The 26,483-nt window shown below is 45.1% G+C and overlaps 1 protein-coding gene across 2 annotated transcripts; it reads right to left on the reverse strand.

Annotated features, from left to right (window-relative positions):
• Positions 1–62: 62 nt before the first annotated feature.
• Positions 63–26,227, reverse strand: RIC8A (RIC8 guanine nucleotide exchange factor A). Of its 2 annotated transcripts, none has more exons than XM_067543651.1 (11): positions 25,567–26,227; positions 22,804–22,980; positions 13,392–13,439; positions 8,523–9,137; positions 7,702–7,796; positions 7,008–7,158; positions 5,786–5,881; positions 5,337–5,481; positions 4,450–4,594; positions 3,315–3,434; positions 63–1,925 (listed from the first exon to the last, which is right to left on the reverse strand). In XM_067543651.1, exons 2-11 carry the CDS (start codon positions 22,885–22,887, stop codon positions 1,805–1,807), a joined length of 1,620 nt encoding a protein of 539 aa, XP_067399752.1. In that variant the 5' UTR covers positions 22,888–22,980; positions 25,567–26,227; the 3' UTR covers positions 63–1,804. The 2 variants fall into 2 exon arrangements, with proteins under 2 accessions (XP_067399752.1, XP_067399751.1); XM_067543650.1 differs by lacking the exon at positions 25,567–26,227 and adding an exon at positions 24,805–24,941.
• Positions 26,228–26,483: the final 256 nt, after the last annotated feature.

A 26,483-nucleotide genomic window follows, 5' to 3' on the forward strand; every position in this document is an offset into this window, starting at 1 on the left:
AACTAATGTTTGTGTGGTGGAGCGGAGGGTAGTAAAGCCTTCAGCTGCCTCTGTCACCCCTAACTCAGGAGGCTGGGCTGCTACAGTGCAGGCCACTGGAGTCAGGAATTACAAGTGGAGCAGGTAGCAGCTGGCTGCACTGATTAGGCTGAGCTAGACTAAGGAGTCAAAGGGGGAACAGCTGGTCATCTGGCCAGGGAGGGTATATATAGCCAGTGCAGGAAACCAGGAGAGGGAGGCATGGCAGTGGGAAGATGTTGGGTCAGGCTGCCTATGGCCAGGAGGGACACACAACCCTGAGCCCCTAGAGTGCATAGGGCAGGAACTGGGAAATGCACTCTAAATAAATGAGCGTGGGTGACTGCAAACGAGAAGGCTTTGTGAGCCCTTTGTATGCAGGGAGTGGAACCTGAAGGAAAACAGAAGGGACCGGCGACATGACTGACTACAGTTTGGAATGATCATGGCTATATAATGGACTTCTCAGAAACACTAGTGATTTTCTAATTTGCTTAGAGTTGTGACATCACTCAGACAAACCATTGACATGCACTCGTTTGCCAGAAGGTTTCCTTTATTCTAGAGTAATTCGTTCTATTTGTGCTAATATGTTCTGAAACTCTCGGTACATGAGACGAAGAGGAAGATAGATTCTCTTCTTTAAACAGAAAAGTCTACGCCAGAGTGCAGCAGGGGATTTGTCTGGGAGTGCAAAGAGTGAGGGACTGGTGGGTGCTGCAGATGATTCAGCAAGATACAACACGGGGGTCTCTACTTTTTGTTCACAAAGCAGAATGGGAGAGGTTAGTCCAGAAAACTAAATGTGGTGGAAACAGGAACACTGCACAGTGCCATAGACCACAAATCAGAGCATTTCTGGCAAATAGTCACATGGACTGCAGGATTGGTATTTGCAGGTGAGTGCTGAAAGCTTCTCACAAGAGCTATACTCATACCCACACACAGAATGAGCACATGTCCTAACATGAGTCCCCCACAGGCATGTGCTTAAATATTACACTCACCTCCCCACCTGTGCACTCCACAGCCACTCATGTATACAGGCCCACAAATATAATCCATACATGTACCTAAACATTACACGCTGACGTGCCCCCCATCGCTACATACACAACTGCATACGCCCCATATACACAGGCTCACCCATCTGAGTACATAACATCTGTATGCAGACATGTAATGTGCACACATTTCTATTTACTATACATATGTCCCAGGCATGTACTCCACTTGCACATACATTCACACACCTCATGTTCCTAAATTCCCACATGTTCTCTGACATAGGCACACCCTCATGTGCCCTTACAAATACATGCAGGCTGCACAAGTGCCTCAGATAAGTATAAACACACCCGCACCTCATAAAAACACCCAGCTGCGCACACACAGTCATGTGCCCACACAGGAGTCAGCATACATAATACTCCACCTGCTCTGGACCCCGTTGGTGTAATAAAATAGTCCCACCCCCACTTCCCAAGCTTTCTTTATAAAAATCCTACTGGACAATCCTGGGCTTGGGTTGGAGCGTGAGATCCTCAGGGACACCGAGGGAAAGAGAGCAAGATGAAACCAAGCTGAGGTGAGCTCTTTGGGAAAGGAGATGTGGCTATGGGACTGGAGAGGAGGCAGATGCTACTCAGTCTGGGCAGTGGACTGCAGCCCTGATTCAGATCCCACTGGGAGGGTCCTTGCCCAGTACTATTCTCTGGATGCAGCACCAGTTCTGGAGGGAGAGTGGAGAGCCCACAGTCCTTGCAGGGGGGTGGAGAGGTCTGAATCAGTCCAACCCCAAGTCAGAGTCAGATGATGACCTCTCCTCAGCCAGCTCGTGCACGGCATTCTCCAGAGACGTGAGATTGCCACCTGGAGTCATCCCCATCGGCTGGATGACTTGCTGTCTGCAAATCAGAGGGAAAGAGCAGTTAGTCTGGCAAAGGGGGAAAAAACACATAATGTTACTGGAGAGGCTATGGAACCAGGAGACTGGGGAACACTCTCATTGCTGAGCACTCATGTCCATCCCCTGAGAGACCTGTGAACACCTCCAGTTGGCAGCCAGGGAGAACACCTTGTGGGATACCAGCCCAGTAAAGGCTCCCTAGTTAAAGGAACAGTATGGTTCCAGCAATAACATGCCCATGCACCTATGGAAGGAATAAACCTGTGAAAGAAGTAGGGGATGATTTTCTGAAATTCTGGGCATCTGCAACTCACACTGAACTCACCACCTCTGAAAATCAGGCTCTGTACTTCCACTTGCAAAGCTCCAAAAAGCAGCACAGAAAATCCCACAGTCCAGCAAATCAAATCCAAGGAACGGACTGAGTCCTCTTCTGACGCAACATGAAGAGTGCACCCTCCCACGGCAGGGGATGTGAGGGGCCCAGCACCCCAGTAGTGTTGGAATTAGCTCAGGAGGCCCCCGGAGCTGCCACTCTAAGCTCCTGCTATGTTGGATGGGTTCTAGACTCTCGGGGGCATGCCTGGCACCATTCTGAGTAGCTCTGGGCAGAAGCAGGGAGTGCTAGCGGAACCCCTGTAGTGTAAGGTTAGCACTGGCACGCTCTCTCCCTCTCTGACACATGTTGGAAACGTGCCATCAGCATTACATGAGCTGCCGTGCTGCCCTTTCCCTTCCCGTTTTGGTGTCTTTTGAACTCTCTCAGTATATCCTGGACTCCTGCCTACAGTGCCCCTGAATGATGGATGAGAGCCTCCTGGGGAAGGCTCTCCTGTGGGGAAGGAGAACTGGTGCCACTGGCTGCCATCTGTGTTGAAATGCTACTTCCTACCAGCAGCCACCCAGGGGCAATGCCACCATCTGATAGAGAGCTCCCAAGCTGACCTCTGGTGAGGTGACAACCTTCAGGTGCACTTGGAGGGGGAAAACACATCTATGTGGCAGTTACTTAGTCTGTTGCTGTCTCAAAGAGCTCGGCTCAGTCTCCTGATCTCCTTGCACTGGGGTAACAGAATGCAGCTCTGTTAATTTATTCATATGTTAAATCTTCCCAGTCATCACTCCCCCTCCATTCCCTATGACCTTCTAGGGCCCTGGACTGCTACCAAACCCTTACTGCACTGAGCTGGGATTCCCCTCCTCCTCAAGGCATGTACATAGTTGTGTGCCCGTTGAGACCATCCTACAGCACTGACCTGCCATAGGCATGGCTCTGTGACAAACCTGGGTCTCCCCAGTCTCAGTGTCTGACCTGTATTAGCCAGGACCCTTTTTTCCTAGTGCCGTCCCACACCACACACGTGCACACTGTTCTCTCGTCTGGTACCTGGACAGCTTGTCAAACATGTTAACCAGCTTCATGGCTTCACACTCCTTCTGCTCCTCCGTCATCCCTTCCATGGGGTTGGGGAGCTTCTCCTCCACACGGCCTGTCACTGGGTTAATGCTAAATGCAATGAGGGGGGCAGGAGGTGGAGAGAGAAAAAGAGGGAGATGGAGGAGAGAAAGAGGTTCCTTGAAATGCAGGCTGTATCTATGAGCCTACAACAGCATGAGAGCACAGCTGGCCACAGTGCATGTCCTCTCTGTTCTGGTTAGGATACTAGCAGTGGTGGCATCACAGGGGACAGCCAGCGTGCTCCTGGCGCTTGCCCATGTTCCACTGCATCATCCCCAACTCTCCTTAAGCAGGAGCGTCCTGCCATGCCCTCCCCTCCTTCTCTGACCACTGGAGTGGGAATACACCCTCTCCTCGCCACTTCCTTCCAGCGGTCTCTCCGTCTGTAGAGACCTCCGAAGCCTCCTCTTCCAAATATACGTGGTCCATGTGATTCCAGAAATGGTGGACCAATGGCCTGATCTGACATGGCCAATCAAAGCTCGGTTGGACTGTAGAGTTCCCTCTGTCCACCCCGTCACAGGGTCACTGCTAAGCACTGCCGAGGAGAGAGATGACCACGTTCACTCTGGCTGCAGACAGGGACCCAGCAGCTGGAGGTGGGGATGCACTGAGCTCTAACCCTACCCTCACTACACACACTGCCCCAGCTCCACGCTTCCCCTGAGAGGTGCAATAAAGGAATCTGTCCCTAAGCAGATCACGTGTCCTACTGCCAGTGAGTGGATACAGGCACTCCAGCAGCTGTCACGTGTGGGGATCCATTCCCGGGGAGGGGGTGGCAATGGAGCAGAAAGTAGGCAATTTTTGGAAGAAATGCCATCAAATGAAGTGAGTAATGAGAAGGAGAAAGTAGGTGAAGCCCTGGGCAGGGGGATACAGGAAGAGGATGGGGAACAGCTGAAAAGAATAGGGTGAGAAAAGTGGACAATGGGCAGAAGGACAAGATGGGGAAGGGATCTGGTGACCACGGGCTGGGCATGAAGAAATGTAGAAAGGGATTCGTGAGAGTGGAGGGAGAGGGAAGGGGGGGGGGAGGTGGTGGACGGAAAAGGGTCCTTACTTGGGCTTAGCTTCCTTGTATTCCTCTGTGTCCGTGTCTTCATCCTCAGAATACTCTCCCTCTGCCCGCCCTCCAGCCATGAGGCCTCGTGCTGCCAGGAGCCCAGCTGCATTGCCGTACCCTGTGTACTTCACAAATCGCGACACTGACAGGGAGAGAGACACGAGAGTCAGCACATCCCCGTGCTGCCCACCATCCAACCAGCCCTCCTGGGGAAAAGCTGGGGTGACTGAGAGAAAGTGACCAGTTTTACACAAGATGCACCGGCCAGCATGGACATTCACTGGATAAATCCTCATGTAAAAGAGGCAGGCGGGAAATGCAGGCCGTGGCTCTCTGTCATTACACTGCTCCTGAGTGCTCAAGCAGCAAATTCATCTCAAGGTCTTCCTCCCCCAGACAGAATCCCCGAGTACCAACTGTTCCCCTGGACTTTGTGATAATGGAGAAGAGGGTTAAGCAAACAATACCAGATTTATCATCTGACTCCCCACAATGGGGGGAAAAAGGGGGCTGGACAGTGGATCAGCGGAGCTGCATTTGCTGATAGCAGGTCTGAATGTGGCTCAGTGTGAACGTGAGATGGGAAGGACCTGTCTCCTGGCAGAGTGTTTCACTAACTACTGGCACTGCTGATCTATATGGTGGGTCTATGAGGTAGGAAGGCAACTCCGCCTTCATACAGTGCATTCCTGTATTACCTCCCCCGAGCACCAATTGTCTGGACAGCATGTCTGAGGGGTGGCAAGGTATGTCCTCTAGCCTCAGAAGGTCTGATGTATGTAAGATCTAATTGGCTTTTACCAGAAATTGGATTCCATATCCTGCCTCCCTGGCATTAACATCCCAGAGGATCTCATCCATCCTGCGGAGTTTTCATTACTCACCGCTCTCCTTGCAGAGCACAAAGAGGAACTCGGCCGCACAGTGCTTCACGTCGGTGTCAATGTGAGTCATCAGACGCACAAGCTTGTTCCGCAGCAAGTTCCCCACCTCGGGGCGATTCTTCACATCCCGCAGCGGAGGCAGCACCTGCAAAGCCACAGCAAGAGGGATGAGGGCTAGAACAGCACTGGGATTTCCAGAGTACCTTGGGGCCACCATGCACTATATAAATCAATTACATGCGTGAACTACTGGGAATGCCGTGAGTTTGTAGGCAAACGTAGCAGGTATTGTGGTGCTCATAGCCTTGGATAGCAGAAACTATATACGGAGGGAGGGGAGCTATCTGTTTGGAAGCTGATGGTATCCATCAAGTTTTTGTTATTCTTCTCCCACCCCACAGGAATCAGGAATGAGTGTCATCTAGATTCTCCCTACACCAACATAGTACCTTAGTTTTGAGGAACTTCCTCGTCTGGCGATGGACACGGGCACTCTCTGTCAGCAGGTTCAGCACAGGGGTCAGGGTCTCCTTCAGTTTGTGACCCTGTGAAAGAGCCCAGAAGAAACAACAACGGATAATTGCAAGCTCAAGTAGTTCTCATTGTCTGGTTCCTCGCAGAGACCAATCACAAGAGCACAGCCCTCCGTGGAAAGAGACAAGGACGGAGGATTCCAGGTCTGCGCCTCAGCAGCTTTCCCACTGCGCCCGTGCTGAGCTGGCAGCCTCTCCACATTCACTGTGTGGCACAGAGCTAGCAGAGACACATTGGAATGCAGAGTGACAGCAGACGGAGCTGGGAAGTCATACAGTCACACTCAGAAAAGCTCTCAGAGCGTGTCTGAAGACTGAAGACCTCACCCAATGTTCTGCTGAGTTGGTTTAACAGGTTTGCTTCATATAACACCTTTCCATCAGAAACAAAAGGAGGGCTTGAAAACAATTTTATTTTTGGTTTCAGGGAAAATGTAGACTAAGCTTTTGGAGTAGAAAATCCATGATTTTGAGGGGAGATTGGGAGTTAATTCCTAGGATTTGCCTTACTGAAGTCCACAAAAACTCCTCCAGCCCTCCACCTCAAAGTGGGAGTGGTGACAATCAGTCCGCAGACCTGCTGATTTAGTAAAAGAAACAGCTAACCAATCGATCAGCTGACTACCGTGCAGCAACTTACATTGTTCATATCCAAACAGCCGACCAACACATCCGGTAATTAACCAGTTACAATGCTTCTGATTCAACCAGCTGTTTCAGCACCACAATAAGCATCTCCCACCCAATAAGTCAGTTAACCAACTCCCATCCGACCAATCTTACCATCCAAACAGCCAATAAATCTATTACTTTTTAATCCACAATTAATCACCCTACCATCCAGTCAACCAGTGAACTTACTCAAATACCAACCATAATGTTTTTGCCTCTGCCACGAAAAAATCTGCCACTTCTATTAAAGGAACATCTGCAAACTGCTCTGGTGAATTCCAAACCAGCCATTACTTGCTGACATTCCTGTGGTCCCCTTGATAAGGTGTTTTTGGTTTTTTTTAATGGAGAAAGTAGTACTGCTGGGCAGGGATGGAGGGCCAAATCTGCCTTACAATGAGAAGGAAAGGCACTGAATGGAAAGATGGAGCAACGAAGAACTCTGAACAGCATCTCTTCTACCTACCCTGTCAAGTCGTCGCTCTAGGAAATCCAGCAAGACACTGACTGCATCCATGTTGACGCCCATGTACTCAAGTGAGCCTGGCCGCACCTTTGGGGTCAGCAGGACATCCAGACACATGAGAGGGAGGTTGCCCAAGAGGTTAACTGTGTGGCTGAACATACAGGGAGAGGAGGAACAAAAAGACACCCAGGGCTCTGTGTTAATGTAGATTCTTTTACTCTCCAAGGAGCAGTTTAATTTCTAAATTCAAGCAAGATGAGGAGCCAGAGGATAAGATCAAAAACCATCATTTGCTGGGACATGCAAGTGGATTTTACTATAACCAAACTGATCAAAGAGGGTACACACAACCGTCAAACATGACCTGATTTTGAGGGCTGTCAGCGCTCTCTCTCTAATGACAATTGTCAATGGCAATTGCACAACATAGGGCAACTGCAATATGACTCAGGATATGGTTAGTTACTTAAAGCCAGATTGTGGAGACCTTTCTCAAGTTGGTGAACTCCTCTTACTCTAGCAAGTAGTCCCATTCACTTCAGTAGGACTAGTTCTAGAGAAAGGTACTATTCAGCATGAGTCAAGGTATCAGAATCTGATCCTTAGTGTCAGCATGGCTTAGATAATAGCACCTTCTCCTCTGGGTAAGAAGGGTGTTTGGGTTCAAGTCTTATGCCAGGAGAATGATCTTCACCTATGGAATTCTTCTGTCCGGTCCTCTCCATCAGCTGAAATCATCAGGCAGTGACGCAGGAGAGCACCCAGGCGTCGGTACAGAGCAGCATCTTCCTGGCCCCAAAACAGAAAACAAAAAACCTGATTATGAAAGGGAAGCAAATATCTGCAATCTCTGAAATTCCAGAGTCTGTCTGCTGTTCTGCCTCTCTGTTGCTGTTTTGGGAACAGAACACTTCTGCACACCGATACTGAGAACAACCCAATCTTGATAAAATGGAGTATGACGAGTAGCATACAAATCATGGAAATGTCCCCAGAACTCTCCTTCTGCTTCCTGCCCCGCCCATGCACTCGCCCATTCTTCATCTTGCTCCATATCCCTCCCGAGCTCTCCATCACGCTACATGGTTAATCCAGGGGCTGGCAGAGGCCACAGACATTCCCAAGAGTTAGCCACCTGCAACCTCCATCACACCCATTAGCTAAGAGAGAAGGAGGAAAATGGCCATGCCTTGGCCATCACCAAAGATGAGTTACAGGAGTGTTTTGCCCTCTTCCAGCCTAAAGAAATTATTTTTAAAGTCATAAGAAAGTTTACAAAAAATAAGCGTTTTTAAAATGTTACAATTTGTTAAGTGTCAACATTGAATAGGGCAGAGTTGTCATCACACTGTCCTTGAAGTGAAGGGCCCATGGGCTGCTTCTGTGTGTATGTAACTGGGAGTCCACAGACTGGAGAATGCACCAACATCAGATGCAAAAAGGAGGAATTGCTAAGGGGAGATGGAAAAACCATAATCAAACCAAGACATGGGCAGTGACCTCTGGCAAACTTACCTCATCCACCTCCTTCTTGCTGGAGTCAAATGTGATGTTGAAGAGCACCTTCAGGATTTCCATGGCACGCTCTGTCTCCTGGCGCGGTAGGGGTAGGGGAGGGCTCCCCTCAGTGGCTACCTCATGGGGGTCCAGCCATTTTGCTCCTAGCGTCAGCTCCAGGGTGTCTGTCATCAGGCTGATGCCCCTGAGCTCCTGGGCCAGCTGCTGCCGGATGTCCACCCTTAGTGCGGTCAGCAGGAACAGAAGACGCAGGTCAAAAAACTTGACCTCATGGGGGAGGTTCCTCTCATTGTAGAGTTTGATGCGCTCAGTAAGGCCCACCACGAGCCGGGCCTCGGCCGTCAGCTCCTGCGCCCTGGGACTGCTGAAGACGATGTTGCAGAGGCACTTGAGAGCCTCCAGGATTACATCTAGGTCTGGGACCTCCCGAATGAGCTCCTCTGAGTAATCAATGCCAGCGTGTTTGGCCAGGGTCTGCAGGCCTTCCCTGGTGGTAAAGGGGTCAAGGCAGCTTTTGTCCCGGGACAGGATGCGGATGCTTTCCAAACATGTGACTTGGCAGGAGGGCTGGAGCTCTCTCTCCAAGAACTTGATCAACAGCTGGGCCATTTTCTAAGAAGTTGGAAGGGAAAAATGAAAACCTGGCAAACAGTGTCTTTGCTCTGACATTTCAACAGCTGTTCTCAGGAGTGGGCACCGTGTAATGCACTATGCTGAAACAGATAAGCAGTAACTAGAGATGGGCCTACCATAAAGTTCAGATCAAGATGTGGACGTTCCAAAGCTCAAGGGTATTTGGCTCCAGAGTGTGGGCTCTGACTCACTTTTAGCAATAATGCGTGGAAAAGAGTACAGAATTAGGAGGGTTTTAGATGTAATGGGAGTCTCAAGGTCAGAGAGCAGAGGTACAGGGGATGGGGAAACAGGCTGAAGGAACTGAGGGAAGGATAATAGATGGTTAAGGGAAGGATGGGGGATCTAGTTGGGTTGAGAAGAGGGTGGAAAGAAGGGAAAAGACCTCAGAGGGTTTAGATATAGTAGAATGTCACTAATTCTCACTAATGACTAGGAGACTCATTGGCTCAGATTCCCTGTTGGGGTAAACAGGCATAGTTTCATCAATGCTGATTTACACCAGCTGAGAATCTGTCCCATTGTGAATTGCTGATACCTTGCAGATCAGCGAGTAAGTGAACAAACAGCAATAAGAGCAAAGGTAATGCATCACACAATCCTGTGCAGTTTAGTTTCAATGTATAACAACACTTAGAATCATAGAAGATTAGAGTTGGAAGGAACCTCAGGAGGTCATCTAGTCCAACCCCCTGCTCAAAGCAGCACTAACCTCAGCTAAATCATCCCAGCCAGGGCTTTGTCAAGCCGCAGCTTAAAAACCTCTAAAGATGGAGATTCCACCACCTCCCTAGGTAACCCATTCCAGTGCTTCATCAGTCTCCTAGTGAAAAACCTTTTCCTAATATCCATCCTAGACCTCCCCCACTGCATCTTGAGACCATTGCTCCTTGTTCTGTCATCTACTACCATTGAGAACAGCCTAGCGCCATCCTCCCTTGAACCCTCTTTCAGGTAGTTAAAGGCTGCTATCAAATCCCCCCTCATTCTTCTCTTCTGCAGACTAAACAAGCCTAGTTCCCTCAGCCTCTCCTCATAAGTCTTGTGCCCTAGTCCCCTAATAATTTTTGTTGCCCTCTGCTGGACTCTCTCCAACTTGTCCACATCCTTTTTGTAGTGGGGGGCCCAAAACTGGACACAGTACTCCAAATGCAGCCTCACCGATGCTGAATAGAGGGGAATAATCACTTCCCTCGATCTGCTGGCAATGTTCCTACTAATGCAGCCCAATATCCTATTAGCCTTCCTGGCAACCAGGGCACACTGCTGACTCATATCCATCTTCTTATCCAATGTAACCACCATGTCCTTTTCTGCAGAGCTGCTGCTTAGCCTGTCGGTCCCCAGTCTGTAGCTGTGCATGGGATTCTTCCATCCTAAGTGGAGGACTCTGCACTTGTCCTTGTTGAACCTCATCAGATTTCTTTTGGCCCAATCCTCCAATTTGTCTAGGTCATTCTATATCCTATCCCTACCTTCCAGGGTATCTACCACTCTCCCTAGCTTAGTGTCATCTGCTTGCTGAGGATGTAATCTACCCCATCCTCCAGATCATTAATTCATATTACACTAATAAGTATTCTGCATATGTTGCATAAGTAATGATGCCACAGCAATAGAAAACCTTAATACAGCTTCTCTTTGCCACTCAGTCAGTGATGAGAGATGAGGGTGAGATCGTCCTCTGCCATGTGAGCGAATTTTGGAGACTGTGGATCAGTAAAGCACGAATCGGTGGGGTTTTGCTGTAAATCTTAGGCCTTTCTGGGCATGATCCAAAGTAAACTGAATGAGGAGGGGTCCTTGCAGAGATAACTTTTATGAAGAATAATGAATATTTAATCATTTCTTGCTTTGGTGCAAGATAAGAGCTCCAAAGTCAGGTTCCTTCAGGCATGCAAGAAAGGGTTTTCGATGATGTTCTTGAAGCACTGGAGTTTTTTATATCACATATCTTTAAAGATATAAAATTCATTGAGTGTAAAAACATACACCCACAGACAAGTAATTTAGTATAAAAAACTCCACAGAGAAGCGAGGCCTCTCCAATGGAGTAGCTGCTCTCCTGCAAGGAGCTAGAGACTCCATTCCCTAATATTGGTTTGTCCTTTTGTGAGGCAAGGTGATGTATGTAAGGGGCCTTCCCTGGTTGATCAGATTGCTCCTTTTAAAAGCTCTTTGCAGTAGGATTCATTGTTGCTTACTGCTATAAAATCCAACTATATTTGCCATATTTCTCATCCCCTGACAATGTATTGGAACACCTGTGTGTGTAGACACAAAGGACATTTCTATCAACTAAGAAGGAACAATTGTTACACACCACAGTACATTTCTCCAGTGTAGATAAAGGCCTCAATGTTTCTATGCAGGTGGAGTCTTTTTCTGGCTATCTGAGCAGTGGCAGGTGTGGGCCTCTGCGTATATCAGATTCTGTGGACCACATTTAACCCTGGCATAATTTCAATGACTGTAGTGGAGTTAAAGAAGACATGCATTTGGTCTGTGCATCAGTATAGATGGCAAGTGTTTTCCTGTACGGTAAGTCTATTTCGGTAAGGTTTGTGTGGCTGTGTGTACATGTATGCACATGGTGGACATTTGTATAACTGTAGGGGTGGTGGCAAGTGTGTGGTCGTGTGTGTATCCAAAACCAGTGAAGAGAGAGTGCAGGCAACGTGACAGAGGAGACCCCAAGACAGAATAATTTTCTACTCCAATGTCTGAAATACGAGTGAGTGTGAAAAAGCTATTTCCTCAAATTATCAAGAACCATAAAAGTCATCTTATGAAAAAGCATTGAGGAATAGCCAATTCCAAGATGGCTGAATCTTATCTAGGCCTGACCAATACCTAAAGGGTATGTATCTGTTTTACGCTTTGGCAACACCTGCCTAGCTGGTCATGCTGATAATATCTCATTGAACAGAACAGAATAGAAAGTCTGTCTGTCTTGGTGTGTGTCTGACCAGGTGATGGGCATGTCTGTCTCTGTGTGCCTCTGTGCTGTACGGCTGTTTCGGTGGCGGGTGTGTGTCTCTCCCTGGGTGGATGTATCTCTTGATAAGTGGTACATATTGTAGGTGTGAGAGGATCAAAGCACCACTGGTTATTATTGTAGCTCACTGTAATTGGTTTAGCACAGCCTCATCAAGGATAGTTCCTGATAATCAGGAACCAAGGGCAGGAATAAGGAAATTGTCAATCTGATTCCTTAACAAGAGACTTGCAGTTCACAAAGAGCTCAAAGAATTTAAATAAAATAATAATAATCTATATCTATCTATCTATCTATTATTATATTATTATGTATTATAATATAATAATCTTTTACCCTTATACCATCCTTCATCTGAGGCCCATCAAGTGCTTTGCACATGTTAATGAATTAACCCTCACAACACCCCTTGGGAGCTCATCAGTCTATATATGGGGAAGTATTGTTGTTTCTCTTTTACATACAGCTTGGGAAACTGAGGCACGGGGCAAATAAAGCCAAGATTTTCAAAAGTGGTCACTGACTCTGGACACCTCAGGTCATTGGTGCCCATCCTGAAATGGCGAGGCCCCCATTTTCAGAAGGGCTGAGCACCCTCCACACCAACTAAAGCCAAGGGGAAGCTGCAGGTGCTCAGCAGGTGTCTCAAGCTGGGCACCAAGAAATGGACCTGCCCCCCATCAGTGCCGGTTCTGACAACGTTGCACTATGGCCATGCAAGTCAGTGGCAGAACAGGGAAGAGCCCAGATCTCCTGAGTCCCAATCCTGTGCTTAAGCTCAAGCCCACAGCCAAGTGGCATCGCAAGCATTTTCTAGCATCTTACAGGTTGCACTAATCTGTGTCTAAGGGATTCTTAACAATTTAAAAACTCTCCAAAAATTAAGGTTCGTCGGATCCTGGTTTCCATCCATTGTCCTTTATGGGGTGAGAGACGCCCCACAACAAACCCCCTGCTGCAAATCATCCACACCACTGAACCTAATGGAATCATTGGTGCTTGGATACATGGTGACAGGTGTCCTAAAAGCACCATATATAGACTGATGAGCTCCAGCCAGAGCTAGTGCCCATACCCACTTTCTAACCCAATACTCCTCAATCTGTGATCCAGTCCCAGTGAGAGACCACTAGCTTCTCCCTGGGGTTTGCCATCAGTCCCACCAAGCCCTGTGACAATCACTGCTCTGCATTCAGGTACCTCTGCAAGGCCATAGTAAGAAACAAAGGACATACTTTTCTCTCCTCCCGCTCATCATCTTCAAAGGTGAAACACTGAGACTTCTGTGAAAACAAACAAGAAATGATCATGCTCAAGAGGCAAGAAACAAACTGAGAAAATAAATTTGCTCTACAGTATACAAGGAATAGTTCAGAGAAAGCTACTCGGCTGCTTCTACCCAGCCAGCCACATAATATGAGAGCCACGGGCCAGTCATTGAACTGAAAGGCAGCAATGAAAAAGGAAACCATTCTTCTTGCAGAGTAGAGCCAACCCACGAAACTCATTGCTGCAGGAAATCAGTATGGGAATATTTATCAGAGGATATTAAAGGGGTTTAAGATATTTACATAAGCAAGTAGAACACAAGTAGCTGAAGTCACAAAGAAGTCAGGCAAAAAGTTAGAGAAATCAGGACTGCCTGCAAAGTCCAGAAAGCCATTTTTCCTCACAGTATAGCACGGTTGACTAGATGCATTATGGAGAGTTTCACCTTCCTTTGAAGTATCATGTTGGAGCCACAGAAAGAGGCAAGACTGGGCTACATGGGTGAATGGTCTGATCCAGTATGATGGATCCCTTGTTCTTATATGCCTAGGAGACAATTCTGCTAGCACTCTGTTGCTAAACAAAATTACCCAGGTAATATAGGTTCAAGGAGCTGACCTACAGACACTTCACGTGGAATGTTTTCACCCAAATTAAAAACCAATGGAGCGGGAGTAGGAGTCACATGAACTGGATATAGTATTACAAATCCTTTATATGTGGTTGCAATAAGGGGATGATCCAAAAGTCGCTGAGTTAAATGGAAAGACTCCCACTGACTTCAATGCACTTCGGATCAGGCCCCTACTTCCTGGAGTTTGCATTACATTTTAAATGACCATTTACACACTCAAACTGTTCTCCCGACACTCCTCTGTTCCATGTCATCTGTCCTCTTTCTGCTTCCAGCCATCCAGTCCATTAACCCTCCTCCTGCTCCATGTTCCCTCCATTCCTTCCACCATTCTGTGTGATTTTCTTTTTCTTCTTAAATGTAAGCCTCCTTATTTCACATTTCTCTCCATTGCCCTGTGCCCTGATCCCGCTCCTTGTCTTTCCAAGCCATTCTGAGATTAATTAACAGGCATCTTCTTTGTACTGCTCAGACCCGGATCTCTAACAGCTGCTCTAGTTTTGTATCATTAACAAGTTTCATCCCTTCCCCAAATGTTCCTTCTTTTAGTTCACTGCTAAGTAAATACTTTTTAGGGTGACACCTCAAAAATGGATTTCTCCTTTGTTCTCAGTGGACTTTAAAAATCCCTTAGCAATTTGTATATGCAGGTGGCTCCTGTATCATGTCTGCTTTATAAGGTACCAGGCTTGACCCTCAGTGGAATCAGCAGCTCCTCCTCTGGCTTGCTAACCTACAGCATGGGATTCTTAGTTGAAGGTTATGGGTTTCAGACTCATACTGGGTACAAACAGTTCCACAAGTTGTTAAATTTGATGCAGGAATCACTGTGTGAAATTCTATGGCCTGCATCATACAGGAAGTCAGACAGATGATCACAATGGTTCCTTCTGCCCTTAAAATGTATGAGTCTATAAAATAACATGAAGAGTTATGGCAAGAACAGATGAGCAGGGGTGAGAGCTCTCATGTTGGAGAGGCTTGTGTTCTGCTTTGCCAATAAATCCATTCTTTTCTAAAGTCTTTTGTGATACCTATAAATATCTCTAACTGCTGAGTGGCTGTTTCTGAGCACCTCCCAAGCACTGAAATATAGAAATAACAATAACAAACTCTCTCTCTCCCCTTCTTCCTTCCAGGCCCATAGGAAACACAGCTTGATTAATTGGCAGGGGTTTTTTTTATTCGCTTGTGTGAATGGGTGTGTTGAGTGTCCAGTGCCTTGATTAAAGTACAGAAATTTTATTTCTTCTGAGAATAAGCTGTTTCTGGCTCTTTGTCCTGTGGCCTATGAGGCCATACTGGATGCGAGCGTCTCTGTGAAATAAATGGATATTTTCTCCCAATGAAAGATGCTGTGTTCTGAGGCTGAGTGGTAGCCATCTGAGTTTATAGTCCAGAAAAATTCTGCAGGGCATGGCTTTCCTGCCTCTGTAGCCAGGGAGAGGCAGGCTCTCCGTTTCCTTCCCAGTAGTGGCAGAAGTTTGTAGAAATTATTTGTAATGGAAGCTGGCTGTGTCAGAACACATTTTCTTCCACTGATGCTTGAGTTTTCTTCCTGCTTTTTCCATCCTAAGTTGTCTGAGAACCATCGTGACCCAAGGTGGAGCACGGTGTGTCAATGCTAGTGTCTACAATCATAATCAGGAAGTGCTTAGTACTAGTGCTAGTTCTTCTCCTCCTTAGCCTCTCAGTTAGTTAGAATTTTCAATAAGCAAGTTTAGGAATTTGCCAGTATCCAAGAGATTCTGAGGATGGGTCACATGCTCCAATTTCTTCGTCTAGGACAGCGTTTCTCAATTAAATGTCCCCGCGGAACCCTTTAGGCTCCACGGGGAAATTACATTCATACTCGATACCCTCCACCGAAAAATCCGGGACATCTTCCCTTTTTCGGCGGCGTGGAGAACAGCTGCTCTCGGCAGCGCGATGTCACTTTCTTGCGGAACCCCGGGGTTCCGCGGAACACCAATTGAGAAACACTGGTTCTAGGAACAAGGCTTCTGGTGCTCTGTAACCAGTTCCCTCCATCCCGTATGGCTTCAGCTCACAAGGACTGCTCCATGCTTTCAACATCCAAACAAGCAATTAGCCAGGACTTTGATGAGAGTTACCTTCTTATTTGCAACCCTGAACAAAGACCACACCCAGACTGTACAGCACCTTCCCTCTTCACAAGGCCGCTTCACCCTGCATCAGAAATGTCTGAGATTGTTTAAAAGGATTTTTTTTAACATTGCAAGTGGCATAGGCACTTAGACTTTGTCTACATTAGAAGTGCTTTACTGGTATAGGAATACCAGTACCCTACACTGGCAAAATGCTTCTAAGTGTGGATGCAACTTACACTGGCAAGGTGTGCTTTATACCAATACAATAAAAACATTCCCCATGAGCAAAACAAGCTTCACCAATAAAAGTGCAATTGTGCTGGCATAGCTGCATCTACACTAGAGGCTTCTGCTACCAGAGCTATGTCAATCAGGGATTAAACCTCTTCACATGCCTGACCAATGTAGCTATGCCAGCAGAAGACTAGTGTAGATGTAGCCTTATTCTGCTCTTTTCTTCTAGCTCTATAGGCCCCATTGATGATATAGACTGGCTGTAAAACATGCCAGGAGCTGAGCAGGCTTCCATTTTGCACATCTTTCTTTGAAGAGACCTCTCCCAAGAAATATCCTATTTCTACAATTTTTAAAAAGATGTAAGATGTGAAGGATCATTTTCCCAAACTGGGAAGGCAAGAGATACATCCCACACCTAATACAGAAGATTGTATTAGCAGCTAGGTGAAGGCTTTTGGTCTTAACAAGGCACCCAGGATGAACACCAGTCATTTAGGAATTTGCACACCGTGTTGCATCTTTAATATTCTAGATATTGGCCCTATTCCCTGTCCTTGATGAGTATTTCCATTATCTCCTCCACAGCTATGTCCTATAGTTTCCTCTATCTCCTCTTGATTCCTTAATATAGCTGTTACATTAGCTTCTTTCCAGCCCCTTTGTTTTCAAAAGGTTTAAAATATAGAAGCCTAAATTGCCCAGTCTCACTTCCTCTGGTAGCCTCATATTGCTCCTATCTGCACCCTTGTGGTTTGCTCAGCTTTCAGATGTTCTAATTCCCGATTAGCTACTCTTGGCATGGTCTTGATTTTCAATACAATTTTATATGTATCCTTCATCTCAAAGTCTTGGGTAAAAGGAGAATGCCAGGCAAACAATCAGCACACAGTACACTGCACAAAAGTGAGAGGAGCCCGTACGGTGCCTAAGGATTTCAAAATGGATTACTTAGATCATTGAGCCATCCCTTCAGTGTGTCATCTTCTTCCCTTGGATCCCAGGCAATTCAGACATGAGCAATAAAGTTTATAGGTCTGTGTCTTGCTCTCAATTATCAGTGCTTTGATTTCAGTAACTCCCCATTATTCTGGAACACAAACAGCCATCCCTAAGGCCCCACACACAGTCTCCTTCATCTGCCTCTCATCCATCATTTCGGAAAACATTTGTGATTTATCTTGTCTTTGCTTCTCCTCCCTCTGGTTTTGGTTTTCATGGCAATTTTAATGCTCAGTTAACCCCTTTGCTGTTAAACTATTCTGCCACTTCTGTATGGCAACCGAATGCAGCCGCATTATTTTAAGTGCTAAGATGGCAATGGAGCATCAGAATTTCCATGATGGCACATCTGCAACAGCATCTGCAGCATCACTGGAGGTGCATTTTAACCAGATACATTAGGCAGCATTGAAGCAGCTAATTTCATTCTACAACCTTACCATGCCTCTCCTGACCCTGATATTTTACATCTCAAAAGTGTCTTCTCCTTCTTACCCCTGATTATTCTCTTCCTTTTCTGAACAGTCAAACAGGACATATATTTTTTTACTTTTAGCTGAGTGGCAGGCACAGAGAATTTTTCCATTTTATTCCCCACATTCAAGTTGTGTCTTGCTCTTCCGTTGCTTCAACCTTATCAACTAACCCCAACTTTGTACAGTCTTCCACATCTGGCTCTGCTGAAATACATTGTCCCTACATTTCCTCACAATCAGGTTAACTTCATTTACACACCTAACAAGAATTACTGGTACTGTTGCTTTGATGTTTCCCCATCTCTGTGTCTTCAGTCAAGACCTCTATGTTACTCAAAACTAAGTCAAGACATTCCTTTCTTCCCAGTTCGCTCTATTATAAAAAGTGTTCAAGGAAGCCATGTATTTATATTTAAACTCTTTGAAGCTGGGGCACTGGGCCAGATCCTTAGGTTGGGGTTGGGGATGACACAGGTGACTTTCTACCTCTACTCCTGTTCCTGGAGGCAGAAGGGGACTGTTTTGGTCTCTAGTGCAAATTAGAACAGCTCCAGAACTACTCCAACATCACAGTTCAATCAGTCCAAAATTGCCATGCCTCCTCCCACCCCTGGCACACCCACTTCACCTGAAGGGTGGGATCAGGAACAGGTGATGGGGTAGAGTTGCCAATACTAGTTTTATGCCACCCAAGGATTCCCCTATGCAAAGGGAATCCTCAGCTACCCTGTTAGCACAACTCTGTGTTCTCCAGGAGCGGTAAAGAGGGGATGAAGCAGGGGCTAAGAAACTGGGCCTTACATCTTCTAATTGTCTGTAAAGGACTATGTAAAGTTATGGTGCTGCATAATAATAAGGAAAAACAATAATGTCCATAACATTCTGACTTATTCTTTTTGCTTGTTGTACATACATGTATATAGATTTGATTTTCAAACTATGGGTAAGTCATTTTAGCCTAGTACTGTGCATAACACACACCTAAACTGTGCCTGTCTGGCCAGCTGACTTATTTTTAAAAACTGCAGCACTGTAGCAGAGAAGTCAGTATTCATGATCCAGGTACAGTAGAACCTCAAAGTTACGAACATCAGAGTTACAAACTGACCAGTCAACCACATGCCTCATTTGGAACTGGAAGGACGCAATCAGGTAGCAGCAGAAACAAAAACAAAAAACCACATAAAACACAGCACTGTGTTAAACATACACTACTAAAAAAATAAATAAATAAAGGGAAAAGTTTAAAAAAAAAGATTTGACAAGGTAAGGAAACCATTTCTGTATGTTTCATTTAAATTAAGATGGTTAAAAGCAGCATTTTTTTCTGCATAGTAAAGTTTCAAACCTGTATTAAATCAATGTTCAGTTGAAAACTTTTGAAAGAATAACCGTAATGTTTTGTTCAGAGTTACGAACATTTCAGAGTTATGAACAAACTCCATTCCCGAACTGTTCGTACATCTGAGGTTTTATTATATACTGTATGTCCAGGCATATCAGGACGCAGTTATACCCCAAATGATGCATATATCGTTCATACATTTTTTCTTCTTGATATGTAGTGCTCACTAGTTTACTGCTTCACCCATTCAGTCTCTCTAGTTTATCTGTTTAGGTATTATGAGGTTCTCGTTACCATACTATCTGAGCTCGTCAGTTATTTACCACATGTTCTTTAAATATAACTGATTAGCATATGTAAACACTCCCTCTCTGTATAGAATCTTGCAGTGTATATTTACTACCTTGACTAACTTTGTAATGGAGATAATTTTAAATTATATCGCAACTATCAACATGAACAAGTATATCATGTGAACTTTATGATACACTGCAGACTTTTGGGTGCATTGTCTAGAACAGTGTTTCTCAACAACCAGTCCATGGACTGGCACTGGTCCCTGAGATCTCCCTGACACAGTTTAGGAAGTCAGTCCCTGGTATCAAAAAGGTTGAGAAACACTGGTCTAGAAAATGTTTTCAGCTAGTCTTTGGTACCTTTCGCGTTGTCTCTCAATAATAGAGGGCCAAACTCAGGGTCTTAATCAGTTATTTTCCAGCAAAATTCTGCTGAAATCAATAGGAGTGTTGCACGAGTAAGGAATGAACAACAGTGAGGAAAGATCAGAGGGTTTGACCCACTGCTCACCGTGGCAGACGGATTAGAGGAATCCCTCTCGAACATCCAAAGCATGGCATTTCAAATCCATTTTAAAGAATGAAACAATTTTCATATCTCGATCTGATGTGTCTTTCAAAGGTTGAGCCAGATACCTAGATAAGCTCAATCCATGCAACTCCAAGGTCTCAAAACATATTATCCTAACTTATTAAAATCAGACATGGGTTGCTATAGCAACTAAAAGAAAACACTACAGCACCAAACTGTGGCTGCACCCTGTGCAAGTGTGAAAGGGTGGAGGGTGAGAGTACCCTTTCCTCGTTCCCTGCCACCGTTGCCATAGTGGATCAGACCAATGCCAGATGCTTCAGAAGAAGGGGTAAAATGGCCAATTATACACTAACATTCCCATGGGGGAAGTTATGATTTATGCCCCAAAGGATGAGGGTTTAAAGTCTTTTATAAATGTTTTATACTATCTAATGTAACATATCTTGTTAGGTGTGTAAACATCCAATCCTTGTATTCTCCTCAGCTATCTGTCACATTTATACCTTGTGGCAGTGAGTTCCATGTGTGTGTGATTTCCTTTTACCAATTTTTAAAGTATTGACTTTTAATTTCACTGGGTCATAGATTTTAAGACCAGAAAGGATTATTATGATCATCTAGTCTGACCTTCTGTATAACATAGGCCAGATAATTTCATCTCTTTATGACAGAAAAGGTAAGGATCTGCTTCTGATTGACCTCTCCTATATCATTCATTATTTTATACACAGGACACTGTCATGTCCCCTTTCTCAACTAAATAGTCCTATCCTCTCTTCATATGGATCCACTTCCATGCCCCTAGTAACTTTTATTGTCCTTCTCTGGACCTTTGTCATTTCTGTTATATCCTTTGGCAATGCAGTACACAGTACAGATTATAATAGGCCCTGAATTCTCTGCTGGTGTAAACTGGCACAGCACCAATGCAGTTAATGGAACTATCCCAATTTACACCAACAGAGAATTTGACCCACTGCTTAAGGTTAGTTGTCTCATCAGCTTACATAACAGTATTGTAATATTTTGTTATTAATCTCCATCACTTTCTTAATACTCCCTAACATCTTTTTTGTTCAATATTGTGTATTGCCCAGATGTTTTTATGGAGCTGACCACAAATGGGGCCTAGGATTTTTTCCAGAGTGATTATACTTAATATAGAACTTATCAACATGTATGAGTAGTTCAAATTGTTCCTTCCAATGTTCATAACCCTGCACCTGCCACAGCAAATTTGTATTGCCACTGTGTTGCTCAATTGCCTAAATGCATTTGACACTGATGTCAATGACAGTCTTGCTGTTTACTTCAATGGGCTTTGAGCGATCAGATCTCTTTACAAGTCCCTCAGGAATTCCTGATGTTCTTTTGCAGTCTTGAGTGACTTACATAATTTTCTGTCATCTGCAATTTTTGCCTCCTCCTCTGTTCGCAACGTCTTCCAGATCCTTTATAAATATATTAATCAGTCCGACATGAATTCTTCAGGCACCTTAATGTTAAATTCCTTTCATGCCCGTTTGTTACCTGAAAAGAATATGTCTGGGACAGGAATCTCCTGGTGAAGACTGACACAAAGACATGGCCTTAGCTTCTGTGCAATGTCTTATCCTCCTTGATTGCTCCAATAGTCTAGCTAACTTGCTAACTCTTGCCCAAGCTTCCTGTGTCCAATATACTCACAAAAATTGTCTTGGTGTTTGTGCTGCTATATTTAGCTATTTGCTCTTCAAATTTCCTCGTAGCATCTTAATTTCTGTTATATTTAATCTGCCACCGTTTGTAGTATTGCTGCTGTGCCACTTTTATGGAGTTCTACTGTTTCTTAGCTGAGACTTACACTGGATAAAAATTGCCCGGTTGGAACAGATGTGGCACGCACAATTTTTTCCTGGAAAATGACACTTACGCAACAATATTTGCAGCTTTCTCTGCTCACTTTCCACATACTTCAGTGTGATGCTGAATGAGTTAGGTAGGTCTGCCAGGCCAAATTCATCCCTAAGGTAACTCCTTTGAAGTGAATTTCACCTGCACTTGCGTATTTGTTCCTGGGTTGAATACGTCATATGTGCCTATTTCTGAAGGGGCAACCCCTTCGTGTAATGTTTTGAAACATTTCCAGCCTGGTAGCGGCAATCACTCACTCCTACCAGTTTGTTCTTTTCACGTCCTATTTTTGATTTCTCTTATCATCAACGTTCAGAGCAAGCATATGTGGCTAATCCCTACTGCTAATGTGCTCCCTTAATTATCTTTGTGTGCCAAAATAACTACTCCATCCATAGCTCGCCCCCTAAGCCTCATATGTTGCCTCTAAACCTTCCTTTACCATAAAGGGCTCCTCCTTTCTATCTCTCCCTATTTAGCCCCCACACTAACATTCATTTCCCAGCCATGTTTCACTTGCAGCCTTGATACTAAAAATCCACACTGAGTGCTTTACTTCTAGTACATAAGGGAAGCAGGAATGGGAGATATTTACTAGATGCTCAGGAACAGTCGTTGCCAAAACATACATGCAGGAACCACTGATGTTACAAACAAAAGATTTACCCACTAAGCAGGCTAATGGCATTTTTATTGATGTGACGCAGACAGATGTAGGTAGAAGAGACAGAGGGGTACAGCTGGATGGCACAGAAATCCCAGAGCACAGCTTCTCCAGCTGACCTGCTACCCAGACACGTAAACAGGGAAAGCTGAGGATTCGCACAGGCCTAGCACAAATACAACACTCACCTCCTGATTGTAGATCTGCAGCACCTTGAGGATAGCGTCTTGTTCCCCGCTTTCCACAGTGTCTACCACATTCTTGAGCTCCATTGCCCCAGCAGCTTGGATATGGATTGAAACGATATGGGGTGGGGTAGGAGGCCTTGTAGCGCCAGATAATTATGGATGCACAGGGAAAGACTGCTGGGAGGGAGAGAAGAACAGAGAGAAAAGCAAGTGAAATGGCTCACTCTGTTACATCCAAGGGGCAGAGCAGAGCAGAGCAGATGGATGACCCCAGTAAAACCAGGCGCTAACTCCTTCTCTTTCTCTCTCCCTTTAATCCTCTTCCTCCTCACTCTCTGCTTTCCAATGTTTAATAAATGCCCTCCCACAAACGCACTTAGGAAACCTCCCTCCCTTCCCCAGCTGGAAGATTAACACAGGACAGATAAATGCAGCTCCCTGCAGCCCTCCTCCTCCACCTACTGTCCTGATTTCTGTTACCAGACAGTAAAATCCCAGAAATGTCCCTGTGGAGTAAAAAAGGGGCACAAGAGAGCAAGATAGATAGAAAAGCACCATCCAGGCTGGGTTAAGGTGGAGCTGTCCTTTAAGGTGGCATGAAGAAGTTCCTCAATTGGAAGCCCTGGGATTTTGTTTTGTGCTTTGTTTGTTCAAGAAAGAATATGAAGGACTGTAACTGGGGAAGATGGGAGGCTATGCCTAATGCTCCATAAAAACGCCTGTCTTGATGATGGATAAAAAGTCTCTGTAGGCCAAAATGACAGGAGGCTTGTATCATCCCAGAAGCCATTGTATTTTACAATTACATTAAATAATTAGATGTGCATTTATATGCAAATAATATTCAGATTCTTTGGAGCTATGCATGTGTTTAAAGTTGTTTGTAAAGCATTGTGTTGCTGTATAGCACAGACAGATCGTTAATAAATAATAATTAATATAATAAATTATTGAGTATAATTCCATAAGTCTATGTGAGTATGTTTATATTTTTTAAAGCTAGATGTCAGTTCTGCACAAAATATTGGCAGTGTACATTTACACAGTAAGGCCATGATCCTGTGACGAGTCCCCTGCACCCTGACTTAAGTGGGGTTCCAGCCCAGAGCTCATTGCAGGGTGTGCATCCATTCTATGGCATTACCACAATAAAGTTGAAGGGTGCCTGCTGACCACCCAGCATGATACGTACCCTGAAGTTTGAGCGCTACTAACAGGGCCATTTAGGAAGAAAAAGACGAACACAGCTCTCAAAGAGCACCCTCCCCAAATAAAAATGAAAAGATATTTCATAGAGTTGTAGACATTAAAGCTGGAAAAGACAGCTCATCTAATTCACCCCCTTTGGGTCAGTGCAGGATTATTCCCTACAGTGTATTCTCCAGCTCTTTGTCCAGTCCAGTGTGATGGAGCTTCCACCACTTCCTATCGGACTAGGACACTTAGACTCACTATATGGAATTTTAATCCTGTTTTTCATTTTGCTTTTTTCTGTTTAACTCACAGGGAATTCATCCCATTATTCTTAATTATACACCCAGTGTGCCATTCTCTCTCAAGTGTCCACACCCACCAAAGATTTATAGCTGCTGGTCTTTGTGCTCCTCCCTCTGGTTCCCTTACACATGTGCTTAACTTTAGTTCTGTGAGCAGTCCATTCAAATCAGCCAAACGACACATATATGTGTCTTTAAATCTTTCATAATAAATCAGTCTTTCCAGAAATCCTGATCACTTTGAAGGGACAGAATGGGATAAATGGTAACTATTTTACTAAAAGTAGGGACTATGCCTCCTCAATAGAAACAGATGGCATAGAAGCAAAATGTCTTACAGTGACTGCAACAATTAACAATAATCATTACAATAATTATTGGATTAGTTTTATTTTAAATGATCAAATGTTTCTAAATCAGTTAAAACAACTCTTCCTTCCAGATGAATTAAAAAGAGTCTAAAGGGTCTAACATATGTTAAATACAAATATATTAAGCACATTACCTTTACTTTAGCTTTTCTTGCTCAAGTTTCCTGCCTTATTTCCTGAACACAGCAGCTGTCCCTCCCCCATCTCTCCAACACAGCATTTAGTGTGCAGGCTGCTGCTTTGTTTTTTAAAACTTCTTGTTTTTTCAAGCTCAAATTACTGGGCTGCTGTTCCTAGGGTGCAGGGTAGGCTAGGGGCACCAACTGGGGAAGGTCTTTCTCTCTTCCCCCCTCCCTGCTGTCCAAGGCTGATGGGAAAAGGAGGGTGTATGTAATACATACGGAAGTTGGGACCCGTGTTAACACTGCAACCAATATAACTGATTCAAAATGGGTGGGAGTGGCAGCAGATCCGATAGGGAAGACACCGTTCAGAGAAAAGAAAAACTGCATTATTGGAGGTTTGGCATCTGGGGTGGGGCAGAACTAACTTGCAGAGATCAGCCATAATAATTTTAAACCATGGGTGCAATCTGGAAATATTTTAGCTGCTGAACATTATTCCCTCTCTGGCAGGATTAATGGCAAACATAATGAAAGATCCTTTCCTCTCCCATTGTTTGAGACTAAAGTCAGATGAAAAAAAATCTCTACAGTAAAAGAATCAAGAGGGGCTGGATAAACCTGTTCTTTGTCTGTTTTTCTCCTATTAGTTTTTAAAAATATTTAATTGTTGAACATTTTAAGATAACAAGGCATGTTCAATCGCTTCTTTTCTGTTCTATTCCATGTGCCTATTCTTTTCATTCTCTATGTCTCAACTGTGTAAATACTTACTGCCAGGAAGGGTGCCTTCTTCCCCAAAGATTTCCGCTGATGGAGCTCTCTAAGAATCCTACCAGCTGGTCCCCGGGGTTGGAACCTTGCATCTCTGGGGCTCTGTGCAGGCGCAAGTGTCAGCTCACATGGATCAAATTGCAGGCTCAGAGATTAAATAAATAATAATGTTTTGTCAGTGTGTGAAAGAGACACAGGAAGTTTAGGCCAGGATGTTAGGCTTTGTTAATTAAAATAAATGCTAGAAATGTTTTACATTCCACTGAAAGCTTTTTTTTTTTTTTTAATGTAAAGGTGCCTATGTTTCCTGTCTGATGTTACAAGTCCAAACAAAACAGCAATGCACTAGTTCTCAAGTTTAAAAACTGAACCCTGGGGGAACCATTTGCAGAACTAAGACCTACTACCAGGAGTGGCACTGTCTAAATGGCAAACCCTAAAGCAGGGGTTTTCAAACTGGGGGTTGGGACCCCTCAAGGGATCACAAGATTATTATGCGGGAGTCACGAGCTGTCAGCCCCCATGCATGCTGTGGCCATGGCTAACAGCCCCAGGCATGGCTGATAGCCAGAGCCCTTCAGATATGGGTGGCCGGAGAGCAGTAGCTGCTGGCCCATGCTTTGAAGGCAGTGCCGCCCCCAAACAGCAGTGCGGAAATAAAGGTAATATGGCATAGGGGTGTGGGTAGCATAGCATGGGGGGGGTCATCATTTTTGAAGGGATCGTCACAGCCTGAAATATTTTCAAGGGGGGTCCCCGAAAAAACGTTTGAGAACCCCTGCCCTAAAGAAAGGGAGCAGCCAAGCCAGATGTCTGAACGCTTTGAGCTTGGTTGACCCAAAGGGGTCACAGTTACTTACTACCCTACCCGGATCAGGGACCTACACATCACCCGGAGGGTTGCAGTTGTGATGTGG

Source organism: Emydura macquarii, unplaced genomic scaffold (assembly GCF_026122565.2).
Source record: "Emydura macquarii macquarii isolate MOO-44397 ecotype Brisbane River unplaced genomic scaffold, CSIRO-AGI_Emac_v2 contig_960, whole genome shotgun sequence".
Classification (NCBI taxonomy): domain Eukaryota; kingdom Metazoa; phylum Chordata; order Testudines; family Chelidae; genus Emydura; species Emydura macquarii.

Coding starts and splice junctions, on each gene's coding strand:
- RIC8A (XM_067543651.1), bottom strand. CDS start 22,887: ATGGAGCTCAAGAATGTGGTAGACACTGTGGAAAGCGGGGAACAAGAC. Junction 7,797..8,522: donor GCAAGAAGGAGGTGGATGAG/GTAAGTTTGCCA, acceptor TTTTGGGGCCAG/GAAGATGCTGCTCTGTACCG. Junction 7,159..7,701: donor CGGACAGAAGAATTCCATAG/GTGAAGATCATT, acceptor CTGTATGTTCAG/CCACACAGTTAACCTCTTGG.